Source organism: Sus scrofa, chromosome 8 (genome assembly GCF_000003025.6).
Source record: "Sus scrofa isolate TJ Tabasco breed Duroc chromosome 8, Sscrofa11.1, whole genome shotgun sequence".
In the NCBI taxonomy this organism is placed as follows: domain Eukaryota; kingdom Metazoa; phylum Chordata; class Mammalia; order Artiodactyla; family Suidae; genus Sus; species Sus scrofa.
Window position 1 is genome coordinate 116,027,150 of NC_010450.4, and position 20,804 is coordinate 116,047,953.

The window sequence follows — 20,804 nt, forward strand, 5'->3', positions numbered from 1 at the left end:
GACCCGGAGGTCACAACTCACGCCCTAACAGCACTGTATGAGATGACTTACAGTGCCAGAGGTTTAAATATTGTCTATGACTCCTATATTTATCTCAGCCACAACATTTCCCCTGAACTTCAGACTCCTATATCCTACTTGACATCTTCACTTGGATATTTTTCTAAATCTGTTCCTCTTTCCTGAAGTAGTCCCCTTCTTGATAAAATAGCAACACCATTTACCGAGATGTGTGGGCCCATAATTCCGAAGTCTCACTCAGCTCCTCTTTCCCCCTCTCTTACTCTACTATTTCTACATTTGAAATATACGCAAAATCTAATTTCTTGGCGCCTCTACCAGTATCACCTTGATTTAGGGCATCACTAGCTCTTACAAAGACTACAGCAAAATCCCACTAACTGTTTTCCTCCACTCTCTACACAACAGTTCATTCTTCAACTACAGTCAGGGTGATCTTTAAAAACCTAAGTACAAGCATGTCATTTTGCTCACAACCATCCAAAGGCTCCCCAGCACACTTGAAATGAAATCCCAATTTCCTATCATGGTCTTTAGGACCTGATGTGACCCTAGCTGTCCTTTTCTGACCTGATCTCCTACTTCTCCTCCCTCTGGCTCACTTCCCTCCAGCCAGTTCTTATGTTCTGGGAAGATGTCAGCAATATTTCCACACATAAGAATTTTTTTCTTGCTATTCCCTCTGCCTAAAATGCTATTCTCAAAGATATCTGCATAGCTTGCCTCTTTATTTCACCAAGGTCTCTGAACATTCAGAGCAGTTTCTCCTGACTACCTGAATTGAAAAAGCACTCTCATCACTTCCAAGCCCCTTATCCTGTATTCTTTTTCTTTATAGCCCTTATTACCTGATGTATCTCCAATGTTAAATAGTACTCAGATTTTATTTCAAGGAATATATGAATGAATGCATGTACATAAAGGAAGATCACTAATCCCTATGATGACACTACTATTGAGAACTTTAGCCTTGGTACAACATGATCTTCACTCTTGACACTATTCTTTCTCTTCCGAATAAATAAATCTATTTTAAGAGCAAATTATGTATGAATTAAAATGAAGAAACAAGGTCACCACTGTAAGGTCAATTAAAAAAAGTATAACTAAAGTGCATTCGAATTTGCAAATAAACAAAGAAATTTTGATGTGTATTGATATTTGGGCAAGAGACCTAGGAACATAACTAGATTCTATATACTTAGCAAACAGAATATTCATACACCAAGAAATACCAAGTAATGGATAAGAGTCTTGACTCTGGAGCTGCCTAACTGGGTTCAAATCCTGGTTGTGAAACTTAGTAGCAAGCAATGTAAAACATTTCTGTGCTTTAGTTTTCTCATTCACAAAATGAGGTAATGACAGTATTTATGATATGTTACGAGAACCAAACAATACCTGTCATATTAGTAAGCTCCTAAATAAATACTATTATTATTTATTTATAATTCATCCCCAAATTCCTTATCGATTGACAGTGTTAAAAAAATTATTGATTATGCTTTATATCTCCAAACTGCTCAAGAAAAGTAGAGGATTCATGCTGAATTGAAAAGGTTTTCTCCAAACAAATATTGAAAAAAAAAATCTGTTTGCTACTGAGACTGAAAGCCAGGGAGTCACAAAATGCCAGAATATAAATGTGATACCCTAAGAACACTTTGTTCAACACTGCTTATATTATACAGAATAAATCTTTCAGAGCAGATTACAAATATGAAAAATTACAAACTCCTGTTTTTCTTAAAGATTCAAATTTAAATTTAAACCAACTGAAATTTCCTACTACATCAAATGTTCAACATTATGAATATTAGAACTTAGCTCATGTTTTATAGACAAAAATAACCATATTTGGTTGCAAACCTCATTCTATTTTCTTTTAGTAATATAGATTTAAAAAGAAAGGCTTGGAGTTCCTGTTGTGGCGCAGTGGAAACAAATCCAACTAGGAACCATGAGGTTGTGGGTTCGATCCCTGGCCTTGATCAGTGGGTTAAGGATCTGGTATTGCTGTGAGCTGTGGTGTAGGTCACAGACACGGCTGGGATCCTGCGTTGCTATAACTGTGGCGTAGGCTGGCAGCTGTAACTCTGATTGGACCCCTAGCCTCGGAAACTCCATATGCCTCAGGTGCAGCCCTAAAAAGCAAAAAAAAAAAAAAAAAAAAAGGCTTGCCCCTACAGAGTTAGATAGCAACTTACTACCTATTTAATACCTAGATATTAAAAGTTAAACAAGAAAAGAAAAAAAAAAAAAAAAAAAAACAAGCTATTACAGTGCTCATTACATGTAAAGATACATACTGTTAAGGTTTAGAGGATAAAAGCCTATGATTAAAATTAGCTATTTTCTTATCTGGGCAAGAAGTGAAAAAAAAAACAATGTTTGAAAGTAAAAAAAAAAAAAAAAACTTACTATAACTTCAGCCATAAAGGAAGTGTGTCATCCTCTCTCTGGAGAATGAGAGAATCATCTGTTGCCATAGAATCATAATGCTGCAGCTAAGACTGACCTCATAATTAACAGAGATCCAGAGCATGAAACACTAACGTGTTGGAAACATCAGCAAGCCCGAAATATAATTACTGAATCCCCACAGCAAACGATACTTATGCTTATTATGAACTAAATGGTTTAAATCCTTGTTTCCCATGTACCACTCATAACAAAATTAGTAGGCTACTTTAAAAAGCTGAACATAAAAACAACAAAACAACATATGCTAAGGAACTGTATATGCTACAGATGTTTTAATTGACTAGCCTCAGAATTTGTTGTTTCAAGGTCTGCTAAATTGTTGCTGTTAGAAAATCCAATTAGATACACAGTTATTCTTATTTCAAATGGCAGTGGATACAAAAGCTACAAAGTAAACACGGGTTAAAATAAAAGCAAAATCAAACCCCACAAAACACTTGATGAACCCACTACTATATAAAAAGTTTAAGTTCGAATTTTGTTTAAAGCAAACAGGTAAGAGAAGTGTAAAAAAAAAATTTCTTTTCAAATCTCACTGACTTTCTCGCAGATTTATTTTGGAAGTTAGGCCTCTTAAAACAATGCCTTCAAACAATTTCAAATAATGAGTATGCTTAAGGCAATCATCTCAGTAGAGTATATTCTCCACCAGGTAGTTAAAAAAAGTCCCAGAGCTTAATGTTGGATTTATTAAATACAACAGCAAATCAATCAATTGAATTTATAGCAAAGAATTTATTTTCATAATATTTAAATGGCCATGGTTAATGTTTATATTGTCACACCACTAGTCTTGCCAGCTTTTGCATTTTTCTCCTTTAAACACTGTTCCTAGATAAGCTTAGAAAAATGTAAACATACTCTACCTTTCTTAAATAATTTAGCACAAGATCTATTATTAAATGTTGGCAAGAACTTATGACAAGGAATGGGCTCCCGGCATTAAGAGATCATGACCTTAAGAGTATCGGCGGAGTTCCCATTGCCGCGCAGTGTAAATGAATCTGACTAGTATCCATAGGATATGGATTCAATCAGTGGGTCGCAGATCCCACCTTGCCCTGAGTGGTGGTGTAGGTCACAGACTTTGCTCGGATCCTGAGTTGTTGTGGATTAGGCTGGTGGCTATAGCTCAGATTCCACCCCTAGCCTAGGAACTTCCATATGCCTAGACTGTGGCCCTAAAAAGCAAAAAAAAAAAAAAAAAAAAAAAAAAAAGGGGGGGAATAAGGGGAAAAGGAGTTCCCGATGTGGCTCAGCAGTAACGAATCCGACTAGTGTGCATGAGGACACTAGTCTGATCCCTGGCCTCAGTGGGTTAAGGATCCCATTGCTAGGGCTGTGGTGTAGGTCGGCAGCTGTAGCTTCCATTGGACCCCTAGTCTGGGAATTACCATATGCCAAGGGTGTGTCCCTAAAAAGCCGAAACAAACAAACAGTCACCTAATCCCAAACCAAGTAGAATTGGTGTGGGAAGTACGTGTATTAGTAAACGTTTCTGAAGTAAAAGCAATTTTCATGCAAGTTAAACCCAAACTTTCTATAGGAGTTTAAACCAAAGTGAAACGCTACTTTGATGGTAGTGCAGAAACAAATCGCCCAAAATGTAGGGGGTTCTTTGGAGCAACTGTTAGGTAGTATTCACATACTACTGCTTTCTCCAATGAGGAAGGGCTGGAATAGAAAACTCAGTAGAAAAAAAGATAAAAGTTAAAAGAGTGACCCAAGAGGTCTTAACTACACTTAGCAGCAAATGGCGAACGACCGAACAGACTGCTGCAACTGGAAGCTGCTCCTTTCCCCTTCAGTAAATGAAGCCATGGGGACTGGCCCTGGAAAAATTGCGAAGGGGCCCGGACCCCTCCACTCTTCCCGCCCTTCTTCGCATCGTCAACCCTGCCGGTCCCTGGATGAAAGAGGAGTCTTTGCAGGGTCTTGAGGACTGAGGAGCCGGCGGCGCGAGCGCCCTCCTTACCTGGTCGCAGAGGCGCGGCCAGGCAGGGAGGGTGCGTGAACGTGTCAACACTGGCCGCCAGCGCATTCCCGCCCCGCCCGAGCCGGGTTTCCCGAGGTCGCTTTAGGAAGTCTTCGCCTGCAGACCGCTCGCAGCTCCACGCGGCAGGGAAAAAAACAACAGAAGCAGCGCCGGGGAAACAGCAGCACCTGCCGTCATTCATAATCCGGCGCACCGGAAGAAGGTGGTTACGTCACTTCCTCCCGTCGCACAGTGAAAACGTTCCCCAGTCGACCCTGCTGCGGGAACTTTTGTTTTTCCGCTCTCCCGGCGGGCTAGTGCTGGGACCTGTTCGTCAGGCCACCGGGAACGGACGGAGCAGCGGGGCGGAGCGGTGAGTTGCGACGAGCCCCTCGGTTCCCAGCCGCCTCTGGGAGGCTTGAGACCTCCGCGAGGGGTGAAGTGGGACGGTAGTACTGTGCGGTCTTAGTTTCCTCGCCTCTTGTGAGGAAACTCATAATTTGCAGGCGGTCGAATGCCCAGTCTGACCATTCTCCCCTTACAGTTGGGGTCGTGCTTCCCCCGAAGGTTTTGCAGGCTGGGGTCAGCGGACCGAGGTTACAGCCCCAGGGATTGGGACCTTGGAACCCTGTCTCGGACCTTCCTCGGAAGGTTTTGGCGACTTCTCTGTGCAGCTCCCTCTGCCTCCTCTCATCTTCATTGGGCTCACTTGTCAAGACCCTTCCCGATGTTAGGCCTTCGGTGGGTCTTGCCTTTGATCAGAAGATTGATATTCCTTTTCTGAGTGTCGTTTTTCAGATTTTCTGTCGGTTGGTTGGTTTGGAATTAGGTTCTTTCCGCCTGTTGTCGTTTCCGGATGTGTGCCTAAGGTCATCAGTGTAATCCAGGGCCAAGATCCAGGAGGAATAAAAAGGGCAGTATCTTTAAAAGGGTATTTATTAGGATGAGTTGCATGAGTTTGCAAAGGGCAAAGCTTTCTAGAGCCGTTATTGAGGTGGCAACCCCAATATTGCACTCTGCCTGAATAGGTTCAGCTTCCTTCATCTCGTGCACGTGAAACTCCAACTTTGGACTTCTTTTAATGTTAGCTTGTAAGATAGATAATGGGATCTAGAGGAAAGCATATATTTATATATGAATACCCAATTTAGGTTGGAGAAATCACAGAAGCCCTAGAAAGTGACATTTAAAAAAACCCTAGTGCATTCACTCAACAAATATTTTTGAGAATATGTTAAATTCCAAGCACTAGGTATGTAACAGTTCTGAATAAAAGAATTCCCTTCTTGCATGGAGTTTACAGTCTAGTGGGGTTAATGAATTTAAATCACATGGAGGATTGGGTAGAGAGTAATGCAGATAGGAACATTGTACAAATCCCATGTCATGAAAAAGGTGTTTTCTGCTTTGTATTGTTTTTGCTTTTTTGATATTTGAGGGCTTGAGGTGGGATTGGGGGTGGGAGGAGTCTGGAGGGTGGTAATAGCTTTGAGTTTCTTTTTTGTTGCTTATTGCAGAGGGACTTTGGAAATGATTAGAATTGTGTAGAAGGAAAAAAACTATTATCCTTTGATCTCTAATAATTCTTTGGCCATTATTTTTTGGTACTTTACAAAATACAAACGTGATGGTAAAAAGATAGCCTTTCCCCTTAAAGTAGTCAGAGATTTATAGAGAATATAACAAATGTGCAAAAAAAAGAAAACAGAAAAAAAAAGACTGTGGTTCAAGGTAGAAAGTTCCAGTACCTTGAGAATGCACTCCAAGATTTCCCAGGGGAGGGCAAGATTATTATTATTATTATTTATTTATTTATTTATTTATTTATTTTTGTCTTTTGTCCTTTTAGGTCCGCACCAGCAGCTTATGGAGGTTCCCAGACTAGGGGTCCAGTCGGAGCTGTAGCTGCAGGCCTCCACCACAGCCACAGCAACGCCAGATCCAAGCTGCGTCTGCGACCTATACCACAGCTCACAGCAACGCATGATCCTTAACCCACTGAGCGAGGTCAGGGATTGAACCCGCAACCTCATGGTTCCAGTTCAAATTCGTTTCCACTGCGCCACGACGGGAATTCAGCAAGATTATTAGTATTATTGGGTGAGTAGGGTCCTCATCAGTACCCTCATGGGTCTTGATAGGATATGGAAATATGAAAATGGGTAAAAAAGCTCTCCAGACAGAAAAAAAATTGAGAAGTAGCAAGTCCAGCTAATGATTCTGGTCTATGGGAGATCTGGAGATGAAGAATTAGTTTTTGTGCCAGTTATTGAGTCTTTTTTTTGGGGGGGTGCACACCTGAGGCATATGGAGGATCCCAGGCTTGGGGTCGAATCGAAGTTACAGCTGCCACATTATGCCACAGCCATAGCCACACAGGATCCAAACTGAGTCTGCAACCTACACCACAGCTCACAGCAACACCGGATCCTTAACCTGCTGAGCGAGGCCAGGGATCAATCCTACAACCTCATGGTTACTAGTCAGATTAGTTTCCACTGAGCCAGAATGGGATCTCCTACTGAATCTTTTTAAATGCTAGGCCAAGAAGTTAGGCTTTATTTTAAAGGGAATGGGAAGTCTTAATTTTTGAGGAAGAAAGGAAGCAGGGAGGGAGGAAGAAGAAGGAAGGGAGGGAGGAAGGGAGATAGGGAGATGTGTTAACAGGAACATTAATATGGCAACAGTATTGAAGTCCAAGACAATCACTAGATTATTGCTACAGTGCAAAAAGCTGATAAAGACCTGAATCTGAGTAGTAGCAGTGGAAATGGAAAATAGCAACAAATGTGAGAAATGTTGAAATATAGGAATTGGGGAGGACTCAGGCAAAAATGTAGGCCTCAGGCCTGATTAACGGAGAGTATGTCATTTATTGAAAGAAAGTGCGGAACAAGGAACTTTGGGGTAGGAGATATTCATAATCTCAATTTCAGTCTTTATTGAATTTGAGAAACCATTGGGACAATTAGGTAGACATGTCTACTAAGCAATTAGAAATATGGGGTTTGAGCTTAAGAGAGATCTGAGTGGGAATAAACATATGAAATCATCTGCTCTACTGATGATAGTTGAAAACATAAATTAGCAAGGAAGAAACTGAAGAACTAAAGAAAACAAATAAGGACAGATACTTTGGCAAAAACCAGAGCAACGGAGATGAAAAGATGAGCCAGAGAAAGATAGCCAGAGATAGAAAAGGAAAACCAGGAAAGCTGAGTGTAATAGAACTCATGGAGGGGAAAGGTGTTTGAAAGGGAAGGTGAATAAATAATATGTATTAGCTTGGCCAGCATTTACTGAATGTCTGCTATCTGCCAGGCACTCTGCTAGACACATGGGGTTCAGCAGTAGGTAAGATCAGTCTGGTGCTGGCCCTTGCATTCCAGTGAAAAAGACAAACCCTGTTTACATATTTAACTGTGTAGTAACTATGATTGCATTAGTACAGGATATTTTGCGACAGTATAACAATAAGACTTCTTGTTTTGTTAGGGGAACATGCAGACTAGAAGGATAAGATGAGGCAAAAGAGGTGAGGTAAAAAAGAGTATGATGTGTTGAAAGACTTGAAGTAAGTCATGTGGTTACAACAGAGAGTGGGAATAGCTTGAGATACTAGGTAACATTTAATGAGCAATTGTACTTTGTGCCAGGTACTGTTGTAACTACTTTACATGTATTACCAGATCATGGAGGGCATTAGAGACATTTTAAAGAGTCTTATTTTTAACTTTTAGATGGTAAGAAGAGAAAAAGAGTATTTTAAGCAAGTGGGTGATATAAAAAGCATTGGAGGTGGACAGGGGTGGTTGTGGGGTTCTGATTAAACTCTTAGAGTGGACCAGATGAGAGATGGATGACAGTAGTCTAGGGTGGTAGTACTAAGAATTGGGAAAGGTGGATTAATTTGAAATATGTTTAAGCGGTTTGGTGAGTCATTGGAGGGCAGGTGTCGAAGTAGAAGTAGTTAAAGCTGATTTTCAGGCTTTTGCTGAAACAATGGAGCAAGTATCATTTGAGAAAGGGAGCACTAGAGGAAGAATTGGTTGAGAGAAGACCTTATGAGTGGCTCTGTTAGGCACATGTTGAATAGGAGGCACCAGTGAGATATCCAAGTCAAGCTGGCAGTTGGATCTTGGAAGAGACACGTGGGCTGGAGAGTTTAATTTATAATTACTGGCAAAAAGGTAGAGTTCTAGCAGTAATGCTCAAACTTTTAAGTAGATCGGAACCACATGGAAGATTTAATGCAAATTTCTGGGTCCCACTCCAGCATGTTTTTTTAGTAGGTCTGGTTGTAGAGACCAAAAGTTTGAGTTCCTAACAGGTTCCCAAGTGCTACATATTGCTGCTGATCCAAAGGACACATTTTGAGAAAATGGTGTAGAGTGCAACAGGAGACCCACAACTTAATCTTGAGGAATTCATTTTCATTGATAGGAATAGAAGGAATCTACAAAGAAGACTGAAAAAGAAGTAGGCGAAAAAATGGCATTTATTATATTTACCTGACTACAGTTGTGAATGTTTTCATGAAAATATTTTCCATGGAATAGTGGGACAAAAGCTGAATTACAGGAAATGTAATATGGAAGTTTTGCTATAAAATTAAGATGACAGGACATAGAAGGGGTTTAAATGTCAAAGAAAAGATGCCAGTAGAAAGAAAGAGGCTAGGAGAGGGGAGTTTGTGGGTAGTAAGAGAACTTGTGGGAATAATTCATAGCTTAAGGTTTCAGGTACGGGTGGCATTACCTGGAGAGCCACCCTTTTATTTAACAAAAGAGGGAAGGATTGGTGCCGGTAAATTGGGAGATGTAGTGGCAGGAAGTTGATTTAGTTCTTTTCTGATGGCTTTTGTTTTCTATATGAAGTATATAAGGCCATTTACTAAGCTAGAGAAGCAGTTTCAAGGAAAATGGAGAAAAAGAGATTGGTCACTGGAGAAAGTGGGAAAGTGAGTTGACCAGAGGATTGCTAAATTGTGTTGAGTGCCTAGATGAGATTAGTGCCTCTGAAGACACAAAGTGTGTATTCCTCTCAGCTGCACTTAGAGTTTGGGAGAAGGCAAGGAAAAGGTAAATAGAGTGGAGGGCTCTAAAGTAGGTGAAACTTTAGGACTAAGGGACAGGGATACTTAGCCTACTAAAGAGAGTCTTTGAAAGGCTGAACCCTGAGGGATAAAAAGAGGTGGAGAAAAAAGATCATTGTTTAAAAATGGGAATTTCTGTCTTACTTATATACATTTACCATAGACCACTCCTAGCATGAGCTAAGAATTCACTCCCACCAACACTACTCTGCCGCCTTCCTTGATCATTGACACTCTTTAAAGTGGTGATTATCATTAGTTTTTTGACATTCTTCTTCTTTAAAGCAACATCTAGATTTTAAGTTAAACCTATTTTTAAAGCATTAAATTTCTTGTGTATATTTATATCTATATCTGCATATACCTAGAACTTCATTTTCCAGAATTCTAATCCACAGTAAGAATGATACAGCTCTTTTACAGTCTATTTTGATCATTAGTTTTAGAATATACAGGAAAGAATTATATAGAAGTAACATAATTTGGTATAACTCTAGGGAAATATTTTTGGAAATAGTAAAGGAAATACATTGACAAATTTATCCCACAGTTGCTGACTTCTTTAGGACTTCAGTAGAAGGAAAATAAATTGCTTTCACTGTTTAGTAACTAGCTCCCCCCCATCCATGTGAGATATCTTCCAGGACCCCCTATGGATGCCTGAAACCATGGATAGGACCAATCCCTATATATATTATGTTTTTTAGTATATGCACATACCTGTGATAAAGTTTTAGTAATAAATTAGGCACAGTAAGAGATTAGCAAGAATAACTAATAAAATAGAATAATTATAACATACCATAATAAAAGTTATGTGAACATGGTTTCTTTTCTCAATTTCTTCAACTCTGCCAGAAATGTGACAGTGGCTTCATTGGTAGACATAGCTTCTCCAGTAATTCTTCACTCTAAACCTGTTCTTGAAACTGTGCGACCACTCTTTTCAGAGGATCCCTTGCTGAATGAAGTCTACATAGAGGCTCAGTGCTTTCTGGCCCAATGCATTGCTGTTAGTTGGAACTTTTTCTGTTTGTGCCCTTCACCCACCCACAAATGTAATGCCTTTTCCGTTCTAAGCAAGCACTTATCATGCACTGTGGCTATAACTTTTGCAGTTTGAGGTGCGACAACAAAACTAGCACAGATTTCTTTTTCCTTCTTCTTAATTCACAGAGATTCATTCCTACCATAGATCTTAGCATCCTCAGCATATGATCATATAACTTTTTCCTTATTAAGGTGAAAACCTTTTCACTTAGAGGAAGCACTTTTCAGCTTCCGTGGCATATCTCAATTCCCCACATCACTACTCTGGCTCTTTGGGGCCATTATAAGGTTTACTTACTTGATTATAGACACTGTGATAATCCAGCAGTCAATCTAATAACAGAGCTGGCTATGACCTAACAGACACAGGATTCACTGGAAAGGGGGATGATTCACATCCTAAGCAAGATGGACTGGATTGGCATGAGATTTTATGACACTGCTCAAAATGCCACATAATTTAAAACTTATGAATTGTTTATTCCCGGAATTTTCCATGTAATATTGTGCACCTACAGGTAAGTAAAATGTAGGAAAGTGAAACCACAGATGGGGGGATGGGTAGGAGAACTACTGTATGTGCATTTGCCAGTAAGAAAAGGGAAGTGATAGAAACTAGAGAAGGCAATAGAAAAGAGGGAACGAAAGCAAAATAGGAAACTAAAATATAAAGGATAAAACACATAACCATGAGTGTTTTATTTTAGGCCCAACTACTGTTTTCTTTTGGATGAGGAAAAGAAATTGAGGAAGAAGTTGCCAGTAAAGAGAAAGCAGCGGGAACCAGAAAGTAGAGGCCTCTATAAATTCAAAGTACAGGTGAATGGGAGTAAAGAAATTTTTTAAAAGAAACATGGACATGGTATCTTGAAGAGGCTCCTGGGTCAAAGCGGTAGAAGTGATAGAGAGATGGAAGATTGTAGTCAATAAGGAGGATTGATTGTAGTCGAGGAAGATATTGTAGTCGAGGAAGGTATTCACAACTATTCGTTGTGGTAGGTTTCATGTTTCAGTTGCTGAAGATGAAGTTCCTTGGGGTTGAAGATTTAAATAAACCTAGTGCAAAAGGTTGAAGAACATCAGCATAGGTGCTAAAATTACCAAAGACGATGGCACAGGGAGAGGAAGAAGATGAGCCTGGTGCAGATATTCTATACATCAGCAACAGCGAAGATGCCGGTGTGGAAATTAAGAGACTCTATTAATAACTGGTGGTCATAGAATATTTTTCAATATGGAGTAAGGTCTCTGTAGAACCTCTCTTTGCTGTTGGAGTGGGAACAAGTTAAAGGAACACTACTTGGAGAAAGTTATAAAAGAGGTGATGTTTCTTTTGATGAGGGAGGTTAGTAAAGGTAAATCAATAAAGCGCTTTAGAAACAAGTGAAATATGTAGGGGAATATATTGGTATTGAGGGGGGACTAGAAGTTGATGGGTAGCTAGCAATGAAGTTAATGTGGAAAGGGGGAAGGGCTGAGTGGAAAGAACACTGGAGGGATTTTCTTAGGGGGAGGTATTTTGTACCTTAAAGCAAGCAGTCATTATGTAAATAGGATAGGGAAACTGGAAGTTGCTAGAAAGACTAAAGCATTGGTCTTGAAACTTTTCTCATAATTTATTCCATGAGTGAAAAAAATTGAGCACACTTCCTTATATTTGCATTTAGCTACCAATTATGTGCACATACTACTGTCACTCTGTAAAAGATTAAAAATAAAAGGAAATTCTAATATTTTTTTCTCTGTATTCTATGGAGACCACTGGCTAGAGGAACGGAGGAATGAATATGTTAGTAATTTAGGCCAGGAGTATAAAGCCTGTTCAGTTTTATAATTTAAGAATCTTATAAAAAGAACTGACTCCAGATTCCTGTTGATGATGTTATCTTTAGTCTTATAATCGAGGTGCTGACTCTTGTCCCCTAATCTGTAACATAAATCTTTTATCTGTGATTATGGAAATACGTAATAAATGCTTTTCTTCTGTTTTTCAGCATGGAAATTTCAGTAATGGTTTTTCTAATATATTAAAAATAATCTTCTAAGAATCAATCTTTTCAGTACCAGATAATACAGATTGTTCTGGATAAGTAAACTCCTATGCTCCTTAGCTATAAAAAGTTAGGTCAGTAGAAGGCTAGGCTGTGTTCCTTTGTGCACTCAGGAAGAGTGGCAGCTTTATTCCTTTTCATTATGGACATTTTAGTGAGGAGCTCTTTTCTCCTCAGAATGTACAGTGACCAATGTCATAAGTAACCTAAATAAAAAACCTTTGTGTACCTATCATTATACATAGATGATGTGTCTAATAATACACCCCTAAGAAGTGATAGAGGTTGCGTCTCAATTTTTGTTATTACCAAAACAACTGTTTGAAATAGGTTTTTTTCTTTTAGTATTGGCCTTTGGATCCCTTCTCAAAAAGAAGGGCCTTTTTCTCCCTTCTTATGTTATGTGTGTGCTTCCTGTCAAAGTTGAAGAGGAATGGGGGGGGAGGTAAATGGGGAAAAAACAAACAAAATGCATTTTCAGGCTGAGCTTTCATATGCCAAGATTCAACCTACAGCAAGTTTTAATGGCTTTGTAAACTCCTGAAAATGAGAGATTACTGTGGAACTGCTGACAGATCCTTAACTCTATTATTACAATATTATTACAATATCAACCTCGAGGACAGAAGACAATTTTAAGCCTAGAATGTTGATCAAAGAATTGAACACAAAATATACATTTTTATTTTAGTAATTTCTTGCCTACAGACATATTTGAAAAAGTGACACCAGAAGTAGAACCTCATGATACATTGGTCTTAGCTGAAAACAAAACCTTTTAGTGTTTAAGCATTTCCTAAGACTCTGATGTATATCTTCACTAATTTTTAAGCTTCATAGGACACAGAGAGGCCCTACGGGAGATAGATATATATTACAATTTGGCACCTTGCTTTTTAAAAAATTGTTTAATGCCTGAGATATCACAGTCTAAGTGTGAGGCAATAAGATTATGTTAGTATGTTTTCTGAAGCACTCAAGATTGGGGCTGAGGAATAAAGAGACAAAAATAAATAAATAAATGAGATAAAAGCTTCAGCAGTGACCTTAATAGCTCCTTGTTTAATTGCACCCTCTAACCATTGCCCTCTGGTGACACCCTTCCGCCAATGTGTGTATTTTGGTTTATTTGTTTGTTTTTTTGTCCTGGAAATAAAGTTTGAGAGAACAAATTTTGATATATAGTAAACTTGATCTAAATATGTCAAATTGCTGCGTACTGAATTTTAAGTGTACCATTGTGAAACAGTGTTAGGAAGTGCCTCTGTGACGGAGAAGAGCTATTCTGTATTTAAAATTTTGTCATGGATATGGATACGAAGCAAACTGATTGTGCTCCTGCTTCAGGTAAAAAGTACTAGATAATGCCACTCAGGGATAAAAAGGAAGTTTACTTTTATCTATAAGAACCTTTTGGACATTTGGAATTCTCTATCCAAAGTGTGCAGTATTACCTATTAGAAACAAAAGAACAAAATAAACTTTGACATAGATAATTGCTCATTGTCTGTAAATTACTTTCCCCTTTTTTTTTCTTCAGGTGTTTGCAATGGCTGCTGCTGTGAACTTGGAACTCGATCCCATTTTTTTGAAAGCACTAGGCTTCTTACATTCAAAGAGTAAGGATTCTGCTGAAAAGCTAAAAGCACTACTTGATGAATCTTTGGCTCGGGGCATTGATTCAAGTTACCGACCATCTCCAAAGGTATCTACTTGAATAAAAAGCTTGCAGGGATGGGGGGGGGGTGGTTGTAAATCCTGTGGCAGAACAGTGTTAATTTAACATTTAGACCATCTCAAAACTATCTCTTTGCCAAAATAATCTTTCCTTATGGCATGAAGAGATTTTTTATATATTATTCTTTTCTTCCTTCAAGCTTTCAGAGAACTGTTACACTTTATAGAACTTTATACTTTATAGCTGGGAGTAGGAGATATTGTTTTCTACTACTTCATGTGAATAGAAATGCACTTGTTTAAAGTATGTTTCAATTTCTAACTCTTTATGATCAAAGGTTTTTTTGTTTGGTTGGTTGGTTGATTGGTTTTTTTTTTTTTTTTAAGCTGCTGAATAAAACCATAACTTACTTGTAACTATTCTCTAATGTTTGGGGCAAAAATAATGAAGTAAAAGGACAAGGCTTTTGCAATTAAGTGAATTAAATATGGATAGGATAATTTAAGGAAAAAAGGATGGATGAACTGTAAGAATTATGTAGCTGCAATTGTGATAATAAACAAAGTGGCCAAGCAGCTTTATGCAAAAAGAATATACATTTTGGAACCAGACAAACCCACTTTAAATCCCAGCTTACCTCTTACTGGTGTGGTGATAGATAACATACCTTGAATATATACTGTGTCCCAGGTACTTTTCTGAGTGATATATGTTTATAATTAATTTTAATTATGATAATGATCCTTTCAGATACAACAAGGAAAGTGAGGTACCTAGTAACTTCATTTCACCCAACCTCTGTTTCTTTAATAGTAAAATGAGGATAATAAGAACTACCTTACCAAGTTGGGAAAATTAAAAGAGATAAAGTATGTTGGTCGCTTTAGTTAGTGACTACCTGGCTCTCAAGAGAATGAAGCTGAGTAGTGTAGTATCTACCTGGCTCTCAGTGAATGACAGCTCTTGCTATGTTTTCCAATACCTACTAAGATATTCTTTCAAATATTTCTAAAACTCTAGCCTTGAAACTCTGAGTCACCCAGGTCTATGGACTTAAGATACCAAACTGAGAAAGAGAAGACAGAACTACATGACTAGTTCAGTCTAATCCAGAATCTCAAACTCAAGACAGGGCCAAATGCCCAAGTAAGCAATCTATATTTTATCCCTATACTCTTCTTCTCAACACTAGCCCTGGTATTCTCAAACTTTTTTTTTATTGTTTTTTGAATAGTAGAGTCTCTGTTACTTCATTTCTTCTAACATTTTCATAGGTTCAGCCAGCTCAAACCAACCAAATTAATAATATAATAACATTAATTCTGCTCTAAGTATTGATGTTGCCCAAATAGGAAATTCCTATTATTGCTAAAGACGCAGTATTATGAGATTCTAAAACAGAAGGAACTTCACCTGTTAAAACACATGAGAAATTTATTGCAGCTAAAAAGCCTCCTGCCCTTAGTTGTCTAACTGGAAGTTACTTCTCTTTGTCAGTTCAGAGAAAATACTCTGCTAGGTATTTTAAAAACACATGTTCATTTAATTTTAGTCTTTAGCTGAACATTTCCATCTCTAGAATTGTGTGAGAATCACCCAGAGCCAGTAGTGTGCTCATAAACATTAACAATTGGCCATCCAAGTACAGTTCCAACATAAAAGTTGGGGTAATTCCAGGGAGCTACTACTATATGCATAAGCTTTTTGTACTACTAACAGCAGGTAACAAATATATATGTATTATATAAAAATATATATATAAGTTAGCAACGTGATAATAACAAGATTAAAAGTTTAAAACAGAACGAAAAGACAAGGCACAGACTGAGAGAAAGGTTTACAAATCATGTATCTGATAAAGGCCTTGTATCCAGAATCTAAAGAACTCTTTATACTCAATAATGAAACAAACAAGCTCATTTTTTTTAAATGTCCAAAAAATTTTAACAAACATTTTACCAAAAAAGATAAATGTATGGAAAATAAGCACTTAGAAAAATATTTAACATCATTAGCCATTAGGGAAATGTAAATTAAGTCTACAGTGATATGCCACTGTGTACCTACTGAAACATTTAAAATTACAAAGTTCAGCCCCACAAAGCATTGGTGAGGATGTGAAGGAACTGGGACTTTCACATACTCCTGGTGGAAATATAAACTGGCATAGCACTTTGGAGCATGGTTTGGTACTTCTTAAAAAGTTAAACCTACCACATGATCCAGACATTCCATTCCTAGATATTTATTCTACAGAAATGAAAGTAAATGTTTATACAGTGTCTTATACATGAATGTTCATAGCAGCTTTATTTGTAACAGCCCCAAAAACAAACAACCCACATGTCCGTCATTAGGTAAGTGAATATAAATCATGGTATATTTATTGTAGAATACTATTCGGAAACAGAAGGAATGAACTTTTCGTATACTCAGCAACATTGGTGAATCTCAAAATTAATATACTGAGTGAAAGAAGCCAGAAAAAGGACATATACTGCATGATTCCACTTACAGAAATTGCCGGGAAATGCAAACTGATTTATAGCGACAGAAAGCAAATTAGTGATTGCCCGAGACTGGGTTATTTAGTTTTTCTAGGATGTCTATCTCCATCAGTGATTACAAGGGGCCACAAGGAAATTTTGGGGAATGATAGATCTGTTCGTTATATTGATTATAGTGAAACCAAATAGTGAAACTTAGCAGATTTTACACTCTAAGTAGATGCAGCTTTTATGTCAGTTGTTTTTTTTTTTAATAATGATTTTTATTTTTTCCATTATAGCTGATTTACAGTGTTCTGTCAATTTTCTGCTGCATAGCAAGGTGACCCAGTCACACATACATGTATACATTCTTTTTTCTCACATTATTATGCTCCATCACAAGTTACCAGACATAGTTCCTAATGCTATACAGCAGGATCCCATTGCTTATCCTTCCAAAGGCTATAGTTTACATCCATTAACCCCAAATTCCCAGTCCCTTCCCCTCCCTCTTGGCAACCACAAGTCTGTTCTCCATGTCCATGATTTTCTTTTCTGTGGAAAGGTTCATTTGTGCCATTTATTAGATTCCAGATGCAAGTGAAATCATACGGTATTTGTCTTTCTCTTTCTGAATTACTTCACTTAATATGAGAGTGTCTAGTTCCATCCATGTTGCTGCAAATGGTATTATGTCATTCTTTTTTATGGCTGAGTAGTATTCCATTGTGTATAGATACCACATCTTCTTAATCCAATCATCTGTTGATGGACATTCAGTTGTTTTCATGTCTTGGCTATTGTGAATAGTGCTGCAATAAACATGCGGATGCATGTGTCTTTTTCGAGGAAAGTTTTGTCTAGTTATATGCCCAAAAGTAGGGTTGCTGAGTATTATGGTAATTCTTTGTGTGGTTTTCCAAGGTACCTCCACACTGTTTTCCATAGTGGTTGTACCAATTTACATTCCCACCAACAGTGCAGGAGGGTTCCCTTTTCTCCACACCCTCTCCACCATTCGCTATTTGTGGATTTATTAATGATGGCCATTCTGACTGGTGTGAGGTGGTATCTCATGGTAGTTTTGATTTGCATCTCTCTAATAATCAGTGATGTTGAGCATTTTTTCATGTGGTTGTTGGCAATTTGAATATCTTCCTTGAAGAAATGTCTGTTCAGGTCTTTTGCCCATTTTTCAGTTGGGTTTTTGGCTTTTTTGCTGTTGAGTTGTATAAGTTGTTTGTATATTTTAGAGATTAAGCCCTTGTTAGTTGTATCATTTGAAACTATTTTCTCCCATTCTGTAAGTTGTCTTTTTGGGTTTTTTTATGGTTTCCTTTTGTGTGCAAAAGCTTGTCAGTTTGATTAGTTCCCATTGGTTTATTTTTGCTTTTATTTCTGATGCTTTGGGAGACTGACCTGAGAAAACATTTGTAAGGTTGATGTCAGAGAATGTTTTGCCTATGTTCTCTTCCAGGAGTTTGGTGGTGTCTTATCTTATATTTAAGTCTTTCAGCCATTTTGAGTTTATTTTGGTGCATGGTGTGAGGGTGTGTTCCAGTTTCATTGATTAACATGCAGCTGTCCAGGTTTCCCAGCAATTCTTGCTGAAAAGACTTTCTTTTTCCCATTTTATGTTATTGCCTCCTTTGTCGAAGATTAATTGACCATAGGTGTCTGGGTTTATTTCTGGGTTCTCTATTCTGTTCCTTTGGTCTGTATATCTGTTTTGGTACCAGTACCACACTGTCTAGATGACTGTGGCTTTGCAGTATTGCCTGAAGTCTGGGAGAGTTATGCCTCCAGCTTGGTTTTTGTTTCTCAGGATCGCTTTGGTAATTCTCGGTTTTTTGTGGTTCCATATTAGTTTTTGGATTGTTTACTCTAGTTCTGTGAAAAGTGTCGCAGGTAATTTTGTTAATTTGTTAGGGATTGCATTGAATCTGTAGATTGCTTTGGGTAGTATGGCCATTTTTACAATATTAATTTTTCCAACCCAGGAGCATGGAATATCTTTCCATTTCTTTGCATCCTCTTTAATTTCCTTGATTAATGTTTTACAGTTCTCAGCATATAATCTTTTGTCTCCTTGGTCAGGTTCATTCCCTGGTATTTGGTTTTTTGGGGTGCAATTTTAAAAGGTATTTTTTTATTTCTTTTCTAATATTTCATTGTTAGTATATGGAAATGTGAGTGATTTCTGAGTGTTAATCTGATATCCTGCTATTTTGCTGCATTTGTTGATCAGTTCGAGTAGTTTTTGGTTTGAGTCCTTAGGGTTTTCTGTGTATAGTATCATGTCATCTGCATACAGTGACAATTTTACCTCTTCTCTTCCAATTTAGATACCTCTTATTTCTTTTGTTTGTCTGATTGCTGTGGCTAGGGCTTCCAGTACTATGTTGAATAAAAGTGGTGAGAGTGGGCATCCTTGTCTTGTTTCAGATTTTAGCGGGAAGGCTTTCAGCTTTTTCTCCATTGATTATTATATAGGCTGTGCATTTGTCATAAATGGCTTTTATTATGTTAAAGTATGTTCCCACTATACCCACTTTGGTAAGAGTTTTTATCATGAATGAATGTTGGACTTTGATGTTTTTTCTGCATCTATTGAGATGATCATGTGGTTTTTTATTTTTCTTTTGTTAATGTGGTATATGATGTTAATTGATTTGCATATGTTGAACCATCCTTGTGAACCTGGGAATTCATAGCAATACAGGCTTTCCTCAAAAAAGAAGAAAAATCTCAAATCGACAACCTAACCCATCACCTAAATGAATTAGAAAAAGAAGAACAAATGAAACCTAAAGTCAGCAGAAGGAAGGAAATCATAAAGATCAGAGAGGAAATCATTAAAATAGAGATTCAAAAAACAGTAGAAAAAAATCAATAAAACCAAGAGCTGGTTCTTTGAAAAGGTAAACAAAATTAACAAACCTCTGGCCAGACTCACCAAGAAGAGGAGAGAAAAAACCCAGATAAACAAAATAAGAAATGAAAAAGGTGAAGTCACAATGGATACTGCAGAAATACAAAAAACCACAAGAGAATTCTATGAACAATTGTATGCCAACAAATTTGACACCCTAGAAGAAATGGAAACTTTCTAGAGACTTACAGCCTGCCGAAACTGAATCAAGAAGAAATAGATCAACTGAACAGACCGATCACTAGAAATGAAATTGAATATGTAATAAAAACACTCCCTACAAATAAAAGTCCAGGACCAGATGGCTTCACAAGTGAATTCTACCAAACACAAAGAGGAACATACCCATCCTCCTTAAATTTTTCCAAAAGGTTGAAGAAGAACACTCCCAAAGACATTCTGTGATGCCACCATCACCCTAATATCCAAACCAGACAAAGATACCACCAAAAAAGAAAACTATAGGCCAATATCTCTGATGAAGATAGACACAAAAATTTTCAATGAAATTTTAGCCAACCGAATCCAACAACGTATAACAAAGATCATACACCACGACCAAGTGGGATTCATCCCAGGTTCACAAGTATGGTTATATCAGTTGTTTAAAGAAAAGGACAATACATTGGTCACAACATGATGTCTTAATTTTTAACTGAAAATTGCTTAGATTTATGATCTGGCTTTTTTGTTGTTGTTTGTTTCTTGTTTTGTTTTAACAATATATTGAATAATCTGAATATTTCACTATGGATATCTTTTTAATTTCACTTATAGGATATGGAGCCACCCAAAATTTCAAGCACAAAAACTGTGTCTGTTAAGCAAGAGCCCAAAACAACATCCAGTCTTCCTTCTGGCAATAATAATGGCAAGGTCCTTACAACTGAAAAGGTAAAGAAGGAAGGTGAAAAGAGACCTGCTGATAAAGTAAGATTTTATTTTACTCTAGTAAATCAATCAGTCAATCAGTTGTTTATTGGCAGAAAAATATTTTGCTCTCTTTGTATGTAATAGTGGATAAAAGTA

General features: G+C 37.7%; 2 protein-coding genes across 2 annotated transcripts in view; one reads left to right on the top strand and one right to left on the bottom strand.

Moving 5' to 3' along the window:
* The window catches only part of GSTCD (glutathione S-transferase C-terminal domain containing), a 128,882-nt gene extending 124,155 nt beyond the window's left edge, over positions 1 to 4,727 (bottom strand). The window contains exon 1 of the mRNA XM_021101711.1: positions 4,481 to 4,727. Coding sequence (XP_020957370.1) covers positions 4,481 to 4,682 — 202 coding nt within the window. The 5' untranslated portion in view covers positions 4,683 to 4,727. The remainder of the gene's footprint in view (positions 1 to 4,480) is intronic.
* Positions 4,715 to 20,804, top strand: part of INTS12 (integrator complex subunit 12) — a 34,941-nt gene continuing 18,851 nt past the window's right edge. Inside the window, exons 1-3 of the mRNA XM_021101712.1 lie at positions 4,715 to 4,853; positions 14,217 to 14,381; positions 20,553 to 20,705. Of these exons, the coding sequence (XP_020957371.1) occupies positions 14,226 to 14,381; positions 20,553 to 20,705 (309 nt within the window). The 5' untranslated portion in view covers positions 4,715 to 4,853; positions 14,217 to 14,225. The remainder of the gene's footprint in view (positions 4,854 to 14,216; positions 14,382 to 20,552; positions 20,706 to 20,804) is intronic.